Source organism: Lepidochelys kempii, chromosome 1 (genome assembly GCF_965140285.1).
Source record: "Lepidochelys kempii isolate rLepKem1 chromosome 1, rLepKem1.hap1, whole genome shotgun sequence".
In the NCBI taxonomy this organism is placed as follows: domain Eukaryota; kingdom Metazoa; phylum Chordata; order Testudines; family Cheloniidae; genus Lepidochelys; species Lepidochelys kempii.
Window position 1 is genome coordinate 76,698,089 of NC_136380.1, and position 16,413 is coordinate 76,714,501.

At 38.1% G+C, this 16,413-nt stretch overlaps 1 protein-coding gene across 1 annotated transcript in view; it reads right to left on the reverse strand.

Annotated features, from left to right (window-relative positions):
- The window catches only part of KLHL1 (kelch like family member 1), a 431,335-nt gene that overhangs the window by 305,177 nt on the left and 109,745 nt on the right, over positions 1-16,413 (reverse strand). The window contains exon 2 of the mRNA XM_073346360.1: positions 1,576-1,758. Coding sequence (XP_073202461.1) covers positions 1,576-1,758 — 183 coding nt within the window. The remainder of the gene's footprint in view (positions 1-1,575; positions 1,759-16,413) is intronic.

A 16,413-nucleotide genomic window follows, 5' to 3' on the forward strand; every position in this document is an offset into this window, starting at 1 on the left:
GTTCACTAGATAAAATTTATGAGGAGTTTGCTTGCAACTGGCAAATGGGCTTGTGCAGATATTGAAGGTTAGAAGAACAGGGACCAGATTTTAAGAGGAGACTGAAGCAGGGGCATAGAAAGGTGAAAGAGCACTGAGCAGGGGATGGAGAGTTCTGGGCCACTTCCACAAATCCTGATGGGGACCTAAATGGAGAGTATATTTCTGTATCATCATAGATAGGTAACTTGCATCTTAGTCCCTTGCATTTGTTCAGCATCTCATTTACTTAGATAATATGGTTACGGTGGTAAAATAAAAACCTAAACGGAAAGAATATTTTCTCCTTAATACATTGACAATCATTGCGCTGACTTTCCCAGTCTTGCATATCCCTTGCATGGCTCTTGCATTTTTCTCAGTATGAATAGTATAATTCACAGCTTTTTTACACTGCAAAGGAGACAATGACACCAGTGCATGGCCACTCCGCACAACCTGGACCTCTAGGCACTGCCTATGTCAGTTTAAAGTGATGAGGCATTCCTTGCAATGGCCCACAAATACCACAGGTTGATTACAGTCTGAATAAATGGCTGAATACAGAAATACACTAGGGCAGTGGCTCTCAAACTGTGGGTCAAGATCCCAAAGTGGGTCATGACCCCATTTTAATGGGATCACCAGGGCTGGCATCAGACTTGCGGGGGCCAATGGCCAAAGCAAAAGATTGAGCCCCACCACCTAGGGCTGAAGTTGAAGCCCTTGGGCTTCAGTCCTAGGCAGCGGGGCTCAGGCTTCAGCTTTGGCCCCCTACCCAAGGCGAGGAGGCTTGGATGGGCTCAGGCTTTGGTTCCCCCTCCTGGGGTTGTATAGTATTTTTTTGTTGTCAGAAGGGCGTTGCAGTGCAATGAAGTTTGAGAACCCCTGCACTAGGGTCTGCTTTTCAGAGGGGTCTCATGCCCAGTATTCCCCCCCGACACACTTTGAGAGCCATTTTACTGTCACAAAACCAGAGGTCATTTCTGAAATCAGGCCCTCAATGAAGAGGGAGTAGTTTCAGGTGTAAATGAAAGCCATAACCTAAGAAAAGCATCATGTAGGTCTGCTGCCTCATACCACGATGACCCTTTGCAATGCATTTAGCTTGGTATTTTTTTACAAGTTGTAATGGCAATATACATTTGCATGCATAATTATGATTAAAATGAGTTAGTAACATTTTTAGTTTTAATGCATATTTTCTGCCTATGCAAGTTAACAGTTTAGGGGAAGGGCAGTATTGAGAAATATTCGTTTACATGCATATTTTGGTTTAACTAATTGTTTTTAAATTTATAAATCTGTCATAACTAATCATAAGCATAAATTTTACATACTGGGGGAAAGACACCCATAGAACTGATCTGCAGGTATTGACTTCTGTGAACGTCCTCACTTGAGCAAACTTGGTTTTATGTGGATGTAAAACACTCAGATCAGAATGGTAGTTTTGCATCCACTTTTCACATGCATAAGTGACTTTTCAAGGTGCAGGCTGATAGATAATCCAGATGTTTATTTTAATTGTTTCAACACCACGTTTTTATGCCCTACCTATGTGCAGGTATCCTACGGTTCCCAGCAATCAAGATAACATCACAGAGTTGCTGTTGCTTCAAGTAGCTTTCCATCTTTCTGAAGGTTTGTTCAGCATGGTGTACTGCCTGATAGAACTCCTCAGAGCTACTGGAGTCCATATCACATTGAGGTGTCAGGGGATGGCCGACTGCTGACAACCTGTGAAACACAAAAGAAAGGCAGTGTTGAAATGCCACCAATTCTCTAGTCTTAATCAAAGACTTTTAGAGGGTGATAGGGAGAAATCAATACATCTTTTCCTATAATCACTGGAAACACAAGACAGCAAAATATTTTTTTCAGTTTAAAGAACCAACTCATTATGTAACAATGGTTTAGCAAAACCACTGTTGATCCTGGGACACTGAAAACGTATATACAGTAATTTCTTTCAGCTAAAATAAAATATTATTAAATCTGTAAAAGTCAAAGAATAAAAAGAGTTTAACGTACTTAGGCTAATGTTCATTGTAGAATACGGTCCCTAGGTTATTGAAAAATCAACTTTCATTATTTTGTTACTGTTTTTGCACTCTGGATTCTTATTATTTACAAAACTTTATAAGTTGCTATTTATACAGAATTTTTTGCAACAGAATACATGGAAAAGTGAGCTTTCACAGGAGAAATTAAGGAATAGAACATCTCTATACTTGTTATAAGTATGCCTAGTCTAGTGCAGATCTTTAAATCTTAAAATTGTTATGATCCACTTCAGAAGACAAAACTGACTTCACTGGAAATAGGATTGGGCCCTTAGTGTGGTAATAAATATCCAACACTGAGCCAGAACTTTAACAAATAGTTAATGATGCTAATCTTAATTTAGCCCATTATGGTAAGCTATTTGTGATACCAAAATTCAGAAAGCGGGTCTTAGAGATTAGGGAGAGATGTAAAATGCCTGTGAAGATGCAAAACCTTGGATTCCAAAGCTTGAAGAGTTTCAGATCTGAGTACAAGCCCTTTGCTAAAAGTAAAAATATCTGCCATCAGAATTCTTGATCTTTCACGTGAGTATGTGCTCCCAGTCATTCCTTGAGCAAAACAGAAGTATTGGTACAAAAACAATCCTCTCCTTTTACAAACATTTTGTGCGACTACTTCAAATTAAAACTGTGGGTTTTTTTCATATCTAGTGGTGTTAAAAATGATGTGTTTCACATGAATTTCATCAAATTCTTCCACTCAACCAAACCTATGCAAATCATCTAAATCAACAGGATGGTATCAGAGTAACTGAGGGCAGAATTTATCCCAATATATCACAGATATGCTCAATAAATAAAAAGCAATCACAATGTATAAATATTCTACCAAAATGAAAATGCTAAAGATAACATATGGTGATTATTGATCATTGATAACCATGATGCAGCCTTTTCAAAGCAAAAGTTGAATCCAGTAACAAGAATATGCCAGTGACATTATTGACAGTTCCGCAGCACCATACACAGGGCCTAACTATACATACCCAACACAGGCAAAATTCCCACTGAAGTCAATAAAGTAATTTCACAATTATATGTTAAAGCAGGAAAAACAGATGCTATAAATAATTTAAGAAAAAATCAAGACTGTTTACTTGTCTCTGGTTGCAATTTCTCCTTAAATGTACAAAATAGTTATTATAGTAACTATTTCTGTTTTTTCCATATACACTTACCAAAGATTTTATATTTTCAGATTCTAAATCTGGTCTGTATCCAAAGCTATTCCACTACTATATCCTGCTGTTATTGCCAGGTAAAAGAGGGCAAGACTAGGAAAACATCCCTATTCCACACTGATTCTTCGATGTCATGGCGTCCCCTTGAAGTGGTTGGCAGCAAGTATAATTCAGGACAGCCTGCAGACGATTCTAGGTTACAGAGCACAGACACAGTCACCTCTGCACTTCCCCTGCTGAGCCACACCGTGCCAAGTTTAACAATATATATGAACGTAAACCAATTATACTTCTTGATATAAAATAAGAATTGACAGAACTTTATTGAACATATTACTCAATGAATCAATTTATAATGTACTACCTATTTAATTTTGTTGTACCCAACCTCGAAAAAGAGAAAGCATACAAAAAATAATGAATGGAGAGAACCCACATGATGTGGAGTATGAGACAGGATATGGTTGAGTGGAGCTGCAGCCCTGTTGTTGTATTAACTTAGATGGAATATATAGGCCCGAAGAGTCAAAGGCATTAATATGATCCTGTCACACTGCCTAACATTAAATAGTTTTCAAAAAGGTTCTGAGTTTGGTATACAGAAACGTCAGCCTTCTTAGTACCATTGCAAACACACCATTAAAAGTTTCAGTATATTTCTGGGTATCAGGTAAGGTGTTTTCAAATGATTCCCAATTATCATTCACACTTTTCTGATCAAATTCTTCCTCCCAACTGATTTTGCTCATAACTGTTTTCAGCTTTGTGCAATTGTCCCTATTAAAGTACCATATTATATTAGGGGTGTCAAGTGATTACAAATTATTTGTGATTGTGTGATTTTAAAAAATCGTGATTAATCGTGTGATTAAAAAATAATTGTGCAATTAATCACACTGTTAATAACAGAATACCATTTATATAAATATTTTAGATGTTTTCTACATTTGCAAATATATTGATTTTAATTATAACACAGAATACAAAGCGTACACTCCTCACTTTATATTTTTTATGACAAATATTTGCAATGTAAAAAACAAAAGAAATAGTATTTTACAGTTCCCCCATTACAAGTACTGTAGTGCAATTTTTTTATCATGAAAGTTGAACTTACAAATGTAGAATTATGTACAAAAAATAAGAGCCTACAAGTCCACTCAGTACTATTTCTTGTTCAGCCAATCACTCAGACAAACAAGTTTGTTTACATTTTCAGGAGATAATGCTGCCCGTTTCTTCTTCACAATATCACCTGAAAGTGAGAACAGGTGTTCTTGTGGCACTGTTGTAGATGACGTTGCAAGATACTTGCATGCCAGATGCGCTAAAGATTCATATGTCCCCTCATGCTTCAACCACCATTCCAGAGGACATGAGTCCATGCTGATGGCGGGTTCTGCTCGATAACAATCCAAAGTAGTGTGACCGATGCATGTTCATTTTCATCATTTGAGTCAGATGCCACCAGTAGAAGGTTGATTTTCTTTTTTGGTGATTCAGTTTCGATAGTTTCCACATCTGAATGTTGCTCTTTTAAGACTTCTGAAAGCATGCTCCACACCTTATCCCTCTCAGATTTTGGAAGGCACTTCAGAGTCTTAAACCTTGGGTCAAGTGCTATAGCTATCTTTAGAAATCTCATATTGGTACCTTTTTGCGTTTTGCCATATCTGCAGCGAAAGTGTTCTTAAAATGAACATGTGCTGAGTCATCATCCGAGACTGCTATAATATGAAATACATGGCAGAATGTGAGTAAAACAGAGCAGAAGACATACAATTCTCCCCCAAGAAGTTCAGTCACAAGTTTAATTAACTCATTATTGCTTTAAGGAGCATCATCAGCAAGGAAGCACATCCTCTGGAATGGTGGTGGAAGCATGAAGGGGCATATGAATGTTTAGCATATCTGGCCCGTAAATACCTTGCAATGCTTGCTACAAAAGTCCCATGTGAATGCCTGTTCTTACTTTCTGGTGACACTGTAAATAAGAAGTTGGCAGCATTATGTCCCGCAAATGTAAACAAGCTTTTTTGTTTTAGCGATTGGCTGAACGAGAAGTAGGACTGAGTGGACTTATAGGCGCTAAAGTTTTGCACTGTTTTGTTTTTAGTGCAGTTATGTGAGAAAAACAAATCTACATTTGTAAGTTGCTCTTTCCCGATAAAGAGATTGAACTACAGTACTTTATGAAGTGAATTGAAAAATACTATTTCTTTTGTTTATCATTCTTACAGCACATGTATTTATAATAAAAAGTAATAATATAAAGTGAGAAGTGTACAGTTTTATTCTGTGTTGTAATTGAAATCAATATATTTGAAAATGTACAAAAACATCCAAAATATTGAATAAATTTCAGTTGGTACTCTATTGTTTAACAATGTAATTTAAACTGTGATTAATCTTGATTAATTTTTAATCACTATTAATTTTTGAGTTAATTGTGTGAGTTAACTATGATTAATCAACAGCTCCTTGCACAGACACCGACTCCGGGGCTGGAGCTACAGGTGCCAACTTTCCAATGCTCACTGTTCAACCCCTGCCTCTGCCACAGGCCTTGCCCCCACTTCACCCCTTCCCCCAAGGCCCTGCTTCTTCCTGCCCCCTCCCCTAAGCCTGCCACGCCCTCACTCTTCTCCTTACCCCCCAGAGCCTCCTGAATGCTGGGTGAGGCACAGGGTGGGAGGGAAGGCGCTGATGGGCAGGGCAGCTGGCAGGCAGGGCATGGGAGCAGATAGAGCTGCTGACATATTACTGTGGCTCTTCGGCACTGTACACTGGCAAATTCTGGCTCCTTCTCAGGCACAGGTTGGCCACCCCTGCTGTAGATGTACGTGGTAAAAAGACTGATAGTAGGGTGGAGCTAAAACAAAGGCAATAGGAAAGTGACTGGAGAGACATGCCCAGAGGATATGGAGAGAAGTGGAGGGCTATGTTGTCACCACTCACTGGTTCTCTCTTTCTCTATCTCTCTCGGGGAAAACTGAACAATTACATGGAGACACTGTAACCCTTGAGTTGCAGAGCCCCAAATACACAAATAGCAAACAATAACATTTGAAATGTATGACTCACAAAGGCTCAAAATGAATAGAAGAGAAAGAAATTTGAAGTAAAATGTGATGTGTATTGGTAGGGTCGGACACTCCACTGCCTGGCACTTTGTGTAGACACTTACACCTCTGCAAAATAGGTGCTCAGATTTTATAGCAATAGAGCCATAGAAAAGGAAGAATGTAAAATGCCACCACTTTACTCAGATATCCATGATTATTGTCTATTTTATCTACCTAATTTGAATGCACTTTTCCTTTTAACCACTGAAGTCCAGGCCTTAAATGAGAAACTCTTAAACTGGGATACATCAGAGGATTTCATTGTTATTGGAACACATAATTTGCCCTCTTGTATTTAACTTTTTTCAATTTAAAAAGGGATCAGCCATTCAGAAATCCAATTATCTGCCACCTGTTTCATTTAGTATAAAATATGTTGTACTTTAAGTATTTATGATAAATATTTTATAGAAACAAAATACCTACAGTTCCTTAATAATATATATATATTAATATTCTACTCTTTAAAACTGGCAAATGAACACAAGAAATATTCTACAAGCACAGACAACAAAAAACTTCAGATAATTTCTTCCCTAACCAGTTTTTATTGTGTGATTTGTGTTCATTAATCTGTGGGATTGCTGTTTCTAATCTAAAATAGTCTGTCAAGAGTCATCACCTATATCAGTGATCAACTGTTAAAATTCAAGAGAGAAAGAATTTTATAGCACTTCTAAACTCTTGTTTACAGTAACAGAACGATTGTGGTTTTTTTTCTAATCAAAGGTTTGCTTTCCAGTCTGCCACCAGCAATCAAAGGTGTAACTATAAGCGTTACCAGCAGTTTAAACAGATTACTTGTCTTCAATTTTTTAATCACAACTAATTTATCCAGAGTGCTAAATAAAAGTGAAATACTTTGAATTTTCCTCTCTGGAAAGTTATATCAATACTTATTTGCAGTTCAAAGATTGTGTTACATTTTTGTTATCTATTTCACAATTTTTTTTGTTATCTATTTCACAATATTTTTTCACAATTTTTTTAACACACACACACACACACACACACACAAATGAAGTCAAGTGTAGATCTATTTTTTAAGCTCACTGGTTGCACAAATCATCTGTTCCTTTCCTAGAGCTAAATCTGTATAATATATCATTGAAAATAGACTTTTGTCCAGGGACTAATTTGGGGCTCAAACTACTTGTAACCGAACTAATTTCTTAGTCACCACAAGGCACCATTCAAGCATTATAGCATCCAAATACCTATTCAAAATATACCTGATTGTCCAGCTATTCTGAAAGGACAGGAGACACTTGATATGGTTTTAATCAGGCTGTAATTTATTATTAGATGTCTGGGACTGCACAGCAGATAGAGGTGTACAGTGCAGGTAACCCCATGTTCATTCAATAACTACCTGGGGGACTTCCATCAGCCCCCACTCTTTTTCCATCCAGGTCCCACAGCCAATCCATTGCTGAGACCTTATCATCCACATTCCCTTGTAGGAGGATTTAGGTGGGATACAAGAATAGGGAGTTGGGTCCATGCTGTAACGGTCATAGGGTCCCCAAACCACCCACCTCCACATTCTGTTATTTTAACTGACACCTCATTTTTAAGTCCTTTACCAAGCCATCTATCCGGTCACTGTATACCTTCCCTACGGAGTACCTACACTGGCCATCAGCCCCACACTTACTTAATGAGTTGTGCCATATTAGCCTAACTCCCTTCACGCCTCACGTCAACAAAGTCCTCCCCAACCCACTGTGAGGAAGGCAAAAAAACCCAACAACAACAAAAAAACTCCACCTAAGGTAATCTGGTGGTGTGGGAAAAATCCCTTACCAGTCCCCCTAAAAAGGGGCAGTCAGCACAAAGCCCACAGCAGGTCCTGATCAAACCTAGTATTTTGTCCCCTAAAGGGGAGGGAAGGTGGGTGCTGCCTTGCCTGCTTGGTGGAAAAGGGCTTCTCTCACCAGGGTTACCTCTTTTCAACCTTCCTGCCCTTCTGGTCCCAGGGGATGAGTAAGCGTTGACACACTGACCCATTCCCCTATTTTGCAACAGCGTCTGACCTCTCTCCTGCCCGACACCCGTAGAGCACTGTTTCCTTTCCCTCAGCCAACTGGACAACATCCCCCCAGTTTAAAGGTGGAGTGTGGTCAATCTGATGTTCCATGTACAAAATTTTCTCTGAGATCAGGGGGAGCACCATATACAAAATAGCATCAGAATGTTATTAATCTAAATAAAGAACAATAAAATGCCACAAGACTTATGAACATTAGGAATACTCTCCCTTAAAAAGTTGCTAATGGGCATCTCAGAATAAAGCACTAAATCTGATGAGGAAAAAATCATAAAATTAACAGAATACTTAAATAAACATCATCTAATCACACTGCTTGCCAATGTTTCCCATTCCCATTTTTATATCTGTGACTGTCTATTGAGATCGTGAACTCTTCAGCGTGTAGATCTGACTTGCCTTCACATCTGTCTGTAAAGCATCTAACATACAGTTGGCAATATGGAAACAATAATAAAATTAGATAAAAGCAGAAATAACACCAGGAACAATGGACTTGTGGCTAAACCATTGGCCTGGGACCGTAGCAATCTGGGTCAATTCCCAGTTTGGATACAGATTTCCAGTGTGACCTTGAACAAGACACATGGTATGGATTTTCAAAAGAGTTTAGAGCCAGATTTTCATGTGCTCAGCACCCACAACTGGAGACACATTTTTAGAAGAGCTCATCTCCACTTCCAATGGCACTGGAACCTTTGTAAAAGTGTGGGGGCCAAAGCCAAAGTGCCCCCTTCCTCTCTGCAGCTGGCTGCTCCAGCAGTGAGCTAGCTGCCCTCTCTACTGGTGTCGCAAAAGCCACTGGTGGGGGAAAGGTGAAGTGAAGCACCTCCCCGGCAGAGTCTATTATTCTGAGGGGAGGGGAAGAATCTGCAGGGGACATTCCTGCTCTTACGTTTCTTTTGTTAAAAAGTGGATGACATGTTCCTCCCACTTTTAAAAGTGTGGGACCCATAGCCCCCTGGTGCCCTCCGGTTCTGGTGCCAGTGATGTAGACATCAAAAAGTGCTCTGATCTCAGTAGCTCCCATTGTGACACTTATGGAACATTTTTCAAAAGAGTTGAGCTTTTTTGCTTCAAAACTTCTGCCCCTTACTCTCTCCATGCCTTAATTCCTTATCAGTAAAATGGTAACAAGTATGCTTTATTTTCTCACATGAGCGGTAAAGGAGCAATTAATTAGCATTCATGAAGAGCTCAAATACCTTCACTCTGGTGAAAGGGGATGTTCACAGACAAAGTATAACACCTGTAATAGTGACAGGTTTCAGAGTAGCAGCCGTGTTAGTCTGTATTCGCAAAAAGAAAAGGAGTACTTGTGGCACCTTAGAGACTAACAAATTTATTTGAGCATAAGCTTTCATGAGCTACAGCTCACTTCATCGAATGCATCTGATGAAGTGAGCTGTAGCTCATGAAAGCTTATGCTCAAATAAATTTGTTAGTCTCTAAGGTGCCACAAGTACTCCTTTTCTTTTTACCTGTAATAGTGACTGCAGGATTTAAAGTCAGAAGTTCTGCTTTTTAATCATCTTCTTGTTTCTGGATTATCTAAATCTGTTTTTCTACGATAAGCTCATACATGTTCTATAAGACATGAGGTTCCCAATCTTGCAGCCAGTCCTGAAACGGAGCTTAGACAGTATAATTGTCTTTGAAAGGAATTAACACTTTCAGTAGAAACATTTCTAAAAGACGTTTTCTATATAAAATATTCTACAAAGTTAAGTTAAGAGCCATCTGCACAAGTAAGTATTATTTTATTTTAGACTTTATTATAATTAATGGCCAAAGCTCAGAAGCTTCATGGTGTGTTGCAGCTCAACAATTGAAGACACATAAAAACATCCCAAAAAAGAAGGACACTCATCTGAAACAGATGTACAGTGTTAATGAAGGTGGACCCACAGGAGAAGATGTCAGTGGGCAGCACCTTATCCAGTGTGAGGTATGGCTATTGTCTGGTTAACAACTGAGAAGTTACTGAATAGGTTGTTCAGTCCAAGAGTGTCCTGATTAACAGTTACAACAATGGAACTTTCAGCCAAACCTCAGCCACATAGCTCATTAGTAGGGCTGACTGGAAAACAAGGATTTTATTTTGTAAAAGATTTTTATGTTTCAATATTTGTTTTCATTCAGATGTGGAACAAAACTAAGACCTCTCCATTTTTTTTTTCGTGAAGAGAAAAAACACAGAGAGAGCATCCAAGAATACCCAATAGTCTGGTGGTTATGTCACTCACCTGAGTCACTAGAGACCCTGGCAGGCAAAACAGGTGAGAACCCTAGCCAATAGACTATTTCTGGGTGTGGGGTCTCGTTCTCTCCCACGCCCCAATGCTGGGGTGGAGAAACCTTCCCCTTGAAAGTTTAATCCAAAACTATACATTTCTGTTTGTACCATAGAATCTCTATGGATAGTAATTCCATGCCTGAATAATAAGAATTTATCAGTAGGGATATATTACCGATCACCTGGCCAGGATGGTGATAGTGACTGTTAAATGCTTAGGGAGATTAGAGAGGCTATTAAAATAAAAAAAACCTCAATAATAATGAGGGATTTCAACTATCCCCATATTGAATGGCTACATATTACCTGAGGACAGGATACAGAGATAAAGTTTCTTGATACCTGAAATGACTGCTTCTTGGAACAGCTAGTCTTGGAACCCCAAAAGGAGTGACAATTCTTCATTTAGTCCTAAATTGAGCACAGGATTAGGTAAAAGAGGTGAATTTAGCTGGACCACTTGGTAATAGTAACCACAGTATATTTCAATTTACCATCCCTGTGGTGGGGAAAACACCAAAGCAGCCCAACACTGCAGCATTTAATTTCAGAAAGAAAAACTACACAAAAATGAGGAGGTTAGTTAAACAGAAATTAAAAGGTACAGCACCAAAAGTAAAATCCTTGTAAGCTTTTTAAAGACACCATAATAGAGGCTCAACTTAAATGTATATCCAAAATTAAAAAAAAAAAAAAAAACATAGTAAGAAAACCAAAAAAGAGCCACTGTGGTTAAACAACAAAGTAAGAGAAGCAGTGAGAGGCAAAAAGACATCCTTTAAAAATTGGAAGTTAAATCCTAGTGAGGAAAACAGAAAGGAGTATAAACTCTGGCAAATGAAATATAAAAATATAATTAGGAAGGCCAAAAAAGAATCTGAAGAACAGCTAGCCAAAGACTCAAAAAGTAATAGCAAACAAAATTTTAAGTACATCAGAAGTAGGAAGTCTGCTAAACAACCAGTGGGGTCACTGGACCATCGAGACGCTAAAGGAGCATTCAAAGATGATAAGGCCAAAGATGACTGGTCACCAAAATGGCAGATGAAATTCAATGTTGATAAATGCAAAGGAATGCACATTGGAAAACATAATCCCAATTATACATATAAAATGATGGGGGTCTAAATTAGCTGTTACCACTAAAGAAAGAGATCTTGGAGTCATTGTAGATAGTTCTCTGAAAACTTCCACTCAAAAGGGCAGCAGCTGTCAAAAAAGCGAACAGAATGTTGGGAATCATTAAGAAACAGATAGATAATATGACAGAAAATATCATATTGCCTCTTTATAAATGCATGGTATGCTCACATCTTGAATACTGCATGTAGACGTGGTCCCCCCATCTCAAAAAAAAAGATATATTGGAATTGGAAAAGGTTCAGAAAAGGGCAAAAAATGCTTAGGGGTATGGAATTGCTTTCATATGGGGAGAAATTAATAAGACTAGGACTTCTCAGCTTGGAAAAGAGATGACTAGGGGGGATATGATAGAGGTCTATAATATCATGACAGGTGTGGAGAAAGTAAATAAGGAAGTGTTATTTATTCCTTCTCATAACGGAAGAACTGGGGGTCACCAAATGAAATTAGATTTAATTAGAAATTAGATTTTGATTTAAATTAATAGGCAGCAGATTTAAAACAAACAAAAGTTTGTTTTTTTTCACAGAATGCAGTCAACCTGTGGAATTCCTTGCCAGAAGACCTTGTGAAGGCCAAGACTATAACAGGGTTCAAAAAAGAACTAGATAAGTTCATGGAGGATAGGTCCATCAGTGGCTATTAGCTAGGATGGACAGGAACGGTGTCCCTAGACTCTGTTTGTCAGAAGCTGGGCGTGAGCAACAGAGGATGGCTCACTTGGTCATTACCTGTTCTGTTCATTCCCTCTGGGACACACGGCATTGGGCACTGTCAGAAGACAGGATACTGGGCTAGATGGACCCTTCGTAGGATCCAGTATCGTGGTTCTTATGTTTTTATACCTCAAATTCCATGGTGTTGTCATTGACTGAGTACCAGTTTCATATAACCCACATCAAATAATTTGGTATGAATTCTCTTGTTTAAATTAGGCAAAATTACATGATATCCATTTTTATTTTAGTCAATGAAAATGTTTAGACTGTCTGAAAACCCCCTGAATAATTTAAGTCAGAATGCAGAAACTGATTAACTAGACCTAATTTTAAAGGATGAGGCTTGCAAACTTGACTATGCTTGACTATGCTTGATATTGAAGAGTGGGCAAAACATATGTTATTCACACTGCTCATTTTCTTTGTAGAATTATAATGTTTGATATCATTTTGAATATTTCTTGAGACATCTGACTATCTATTGCTATAATGAGATGACTAGTTTGTATATTTAACATGCTTTTAGATGTTAATAGTTAATAATTTGGCAGTAATATTTTTCTTCTCCCCTGCCCGTGTTGATAGATGGTAACTGTTTGTTTAGTTAAAATTTTCTTATGTTTGTGTTCATGTGACCTTGTTATAGGAACACTTCTGGTAATGTACACATGCAACTAATATTCATGTAATGTCAGGCTGTAGGTTCACGATTTGTTTAAAATGAAATTACATTTAACTAAAAAAAGAGAGACAAAGAAACAATAAAAATATCAAAGAGATATAGTAGTTCTATGTAGTGGAAACTTATAATATGATCTATGTGGGCAAATCTAACCATTCATAGTAAAGTGATGAATATATTAAATCAAATATAACCTTCTCCTTGGTGGCCAGCATTGCAATGTGAATATTGCCATTGAATTAAAAGTAGCCGTGTTTCTGTCCCAGCTCAACCTAATATGATCTAGTCTGCAATGAAGAAAGCCAACATAGATCAGTGCTCCTCAATTTGGAAGGGTAAAATTCCCTTTAACTTGACCAGTGCAAGATCACTTAGTTGATAAGTGATCTCAGATGAAGTAAAGTTTCTTCTGACCAGAATAACTCTTAATATTAGGGTATCACTAAGACTTGGTTTATTATTTTTGTTCCCTTTATCTGACTCAGTTAGAGGTGGTATGTCTAATTATAATTTACTAGATCAGTTACAAGGAGTTATTTGTTATTTTATTTCATAATGCAATTTATAACTGTGGAGACAAATTCTACTCTTTTTTACACTGAGCATCTCCATTGACTTCAATGGGGCTATACAGGATAAACGTTAATATTGCCTATAATATCAATTTAGTACATAACTGTATGTAAGAAAGGTATTTGGCCAAGGGTTTCCATGCCAGGAAGAGGTTTTGGAGGTTTTTTTCCTCCCTAAATGTGACAAATCCAACTGCTCTCTGCTGGTACACTTTTACAACAGGTGGTCATGCGATCTATTCATCCAATAGAAGATCTCCAGTAACAATAGTAGCACATATTCTGGATAAACATTATAGGATATTTTCCAAATGTTCTATGGATTTCATTCTTCCCATTCACACTCAATTTAATCTTTAATAAGAACATTAGTTGGCACACCTGTTTTGCAGCAAGTACATACCCAAATCTTACATCTTCACATACACATCAGTCAAAAGCATAGTTTTATTATGATTAGAGAAGTTTGCCCCAGTTTATAACAGAAATTCTTGTTATTAATCCCTAAATGCATTACCTTGCACTTTTCACTGTTAAAATTAATCCTATTACTCCAGTTTACAAGATCATCCAGATCTTCCTGTATGAAATCCCAGCCCTTCTCTGTATTGGCAATACCTCCCAGCTTCGTGTTGTCCGCAAACTTTATTAGCATATTCCTGCTTTTTGTGCCAAGGTCAGTAATAAAAAGGTTAAATAAGACTGATCCCAAAACCGATCCCTGAGGACTCCACTAGTAACCTCCTTCTAGCCTGAAAGTTCACCTTTCAGTGTGACAACTGTAGTCTCCCCTTTAACCAGTTCCTTATTCACCTTTCAATTTTCATATTGATCCCCATCTTTTCCAATGTAGCTAATAATTCCCCATGTGGAACCGTATCAAATGCCTTACTGAAAGTGAGGTAAATTAGATCCACTATGTTTCCTTTGTCTAAAAAAATTGTTACCTTCTCAAAGAAGGAGATCAATTGGTTTGACACGATCTACCTTTTGTAAAACCATGTTGTATTTTGTCCCAATTACCGTTGACCTCAGTGTCCTTATCTACTTTCTCCTTCAATTTTTTTCCCCCCAAGATCTTGGATACTACACATATCAAACTAACAGGCCTGTAGTTACCCAGATCACTTTTTTTTTCCTTTCTTAAAAATAGGAACTATGTTAGCAATTCTCCAGTAATATGGTACAAACCCTGAGTTTACAGATTCATTAAAAAATTTTCCTAATGCGCTTGCAATTTCATCTGCCAGTTCCTTTAATATTCTTCAATGAAGATTATCTGCATCCCCCGATTTAGTCCCATTCAGCTGTTCAAGTTTGGCTTCTACCTCGGATGTGGCAATATCTACCTCCATATCTTCCTTCCCATTTGACGTTGTACCATTATCCCTAAACTCCTCATTAGCCTCATTAAAGACTGAGGCAAAGTATTTGTTTAGATATTGAGCCATGCCTAGGTTATCTTTAACCTCCACTCCATCCTCAGTGTTTAGTGGTCCCACTTGTTCTTTCTTTGTTTTCTTCTTATTTATGTGGCTATAGAACCTTTTACTATTGGTTTTAATTCCCTTTGCAAGGTCCAACTCTACATGGCTTTTGGCCTTTCTCACTTTATCCCTGTTCTGACCTCAATAAAGTAACTTTCCTTGCTAATCCCTCCCATCTTCCACTCCTTGTAGGCTTTCTGCTTTTTCCTTGTCCTACTCCTAAACAATCCTGTCTGCATTGCCATCGAGTGGTGTTCCTCAATGGGAAAGCATTGCAGAGTTTTCCTGTTGTGTTGCTCCTTCTCCCAGGCACTGCTGATAGAGGACCCATTGCTCTTTCAACCTTGTTTGGGGCATATTTTTCCCATTATTCCAAATGAACCTAATATGACAGGATCCTTGTCATCTGTTTTATAGCTAATCTTTCTGCCAATGGATCCACCATTGCACTCTGGTTATATTACACATGTAAACAAATTACTGTCACCTATCTTTACACCTTACTGTAACCTATGTTTACACTTAAATCAATTTCCTCATTAGCTTTCTCTAGTTCATTCACATTTTTATACAGATTTTTGTCTTGTCGGTTCTCACCTAATACATTACTTTGCAAACAAATGCATTTTAATTCCTGAAGGGTATACACAGCAGAAAACTTACTATAAAGCTTATTATAAAGCACATGATGCAGCTACAGACCAAAGTTAAACCCACATAATACACCAGCTATATGAAAAGAAAAAACAGGAGCTGGAGGAATATGAGTCATTTGTGTTGAAAATGAGGCACATAGCCAGAAAACAGCATCAGAAGTCACAGGAGACTTCACTGTTTAAAACTGCTGGCACCTGAAAAGCAACATAGGAGCACAGCCAAACTTCCAACTTAGAGAAGTGCCACCGGTAGATACTGAGGAGGAATTTCAACCCTTTAAGGGAAACCAGGAGGGGCTTCTTACAACAGAGAGAAACCGCGGGGAGCCCTCTTTTCCTGCCCTCTCCATGTCCTTTTACATTGGCAGGAGCAGTCAAAATTACACACACCCTTGAGACATCATGCTGTGCATGG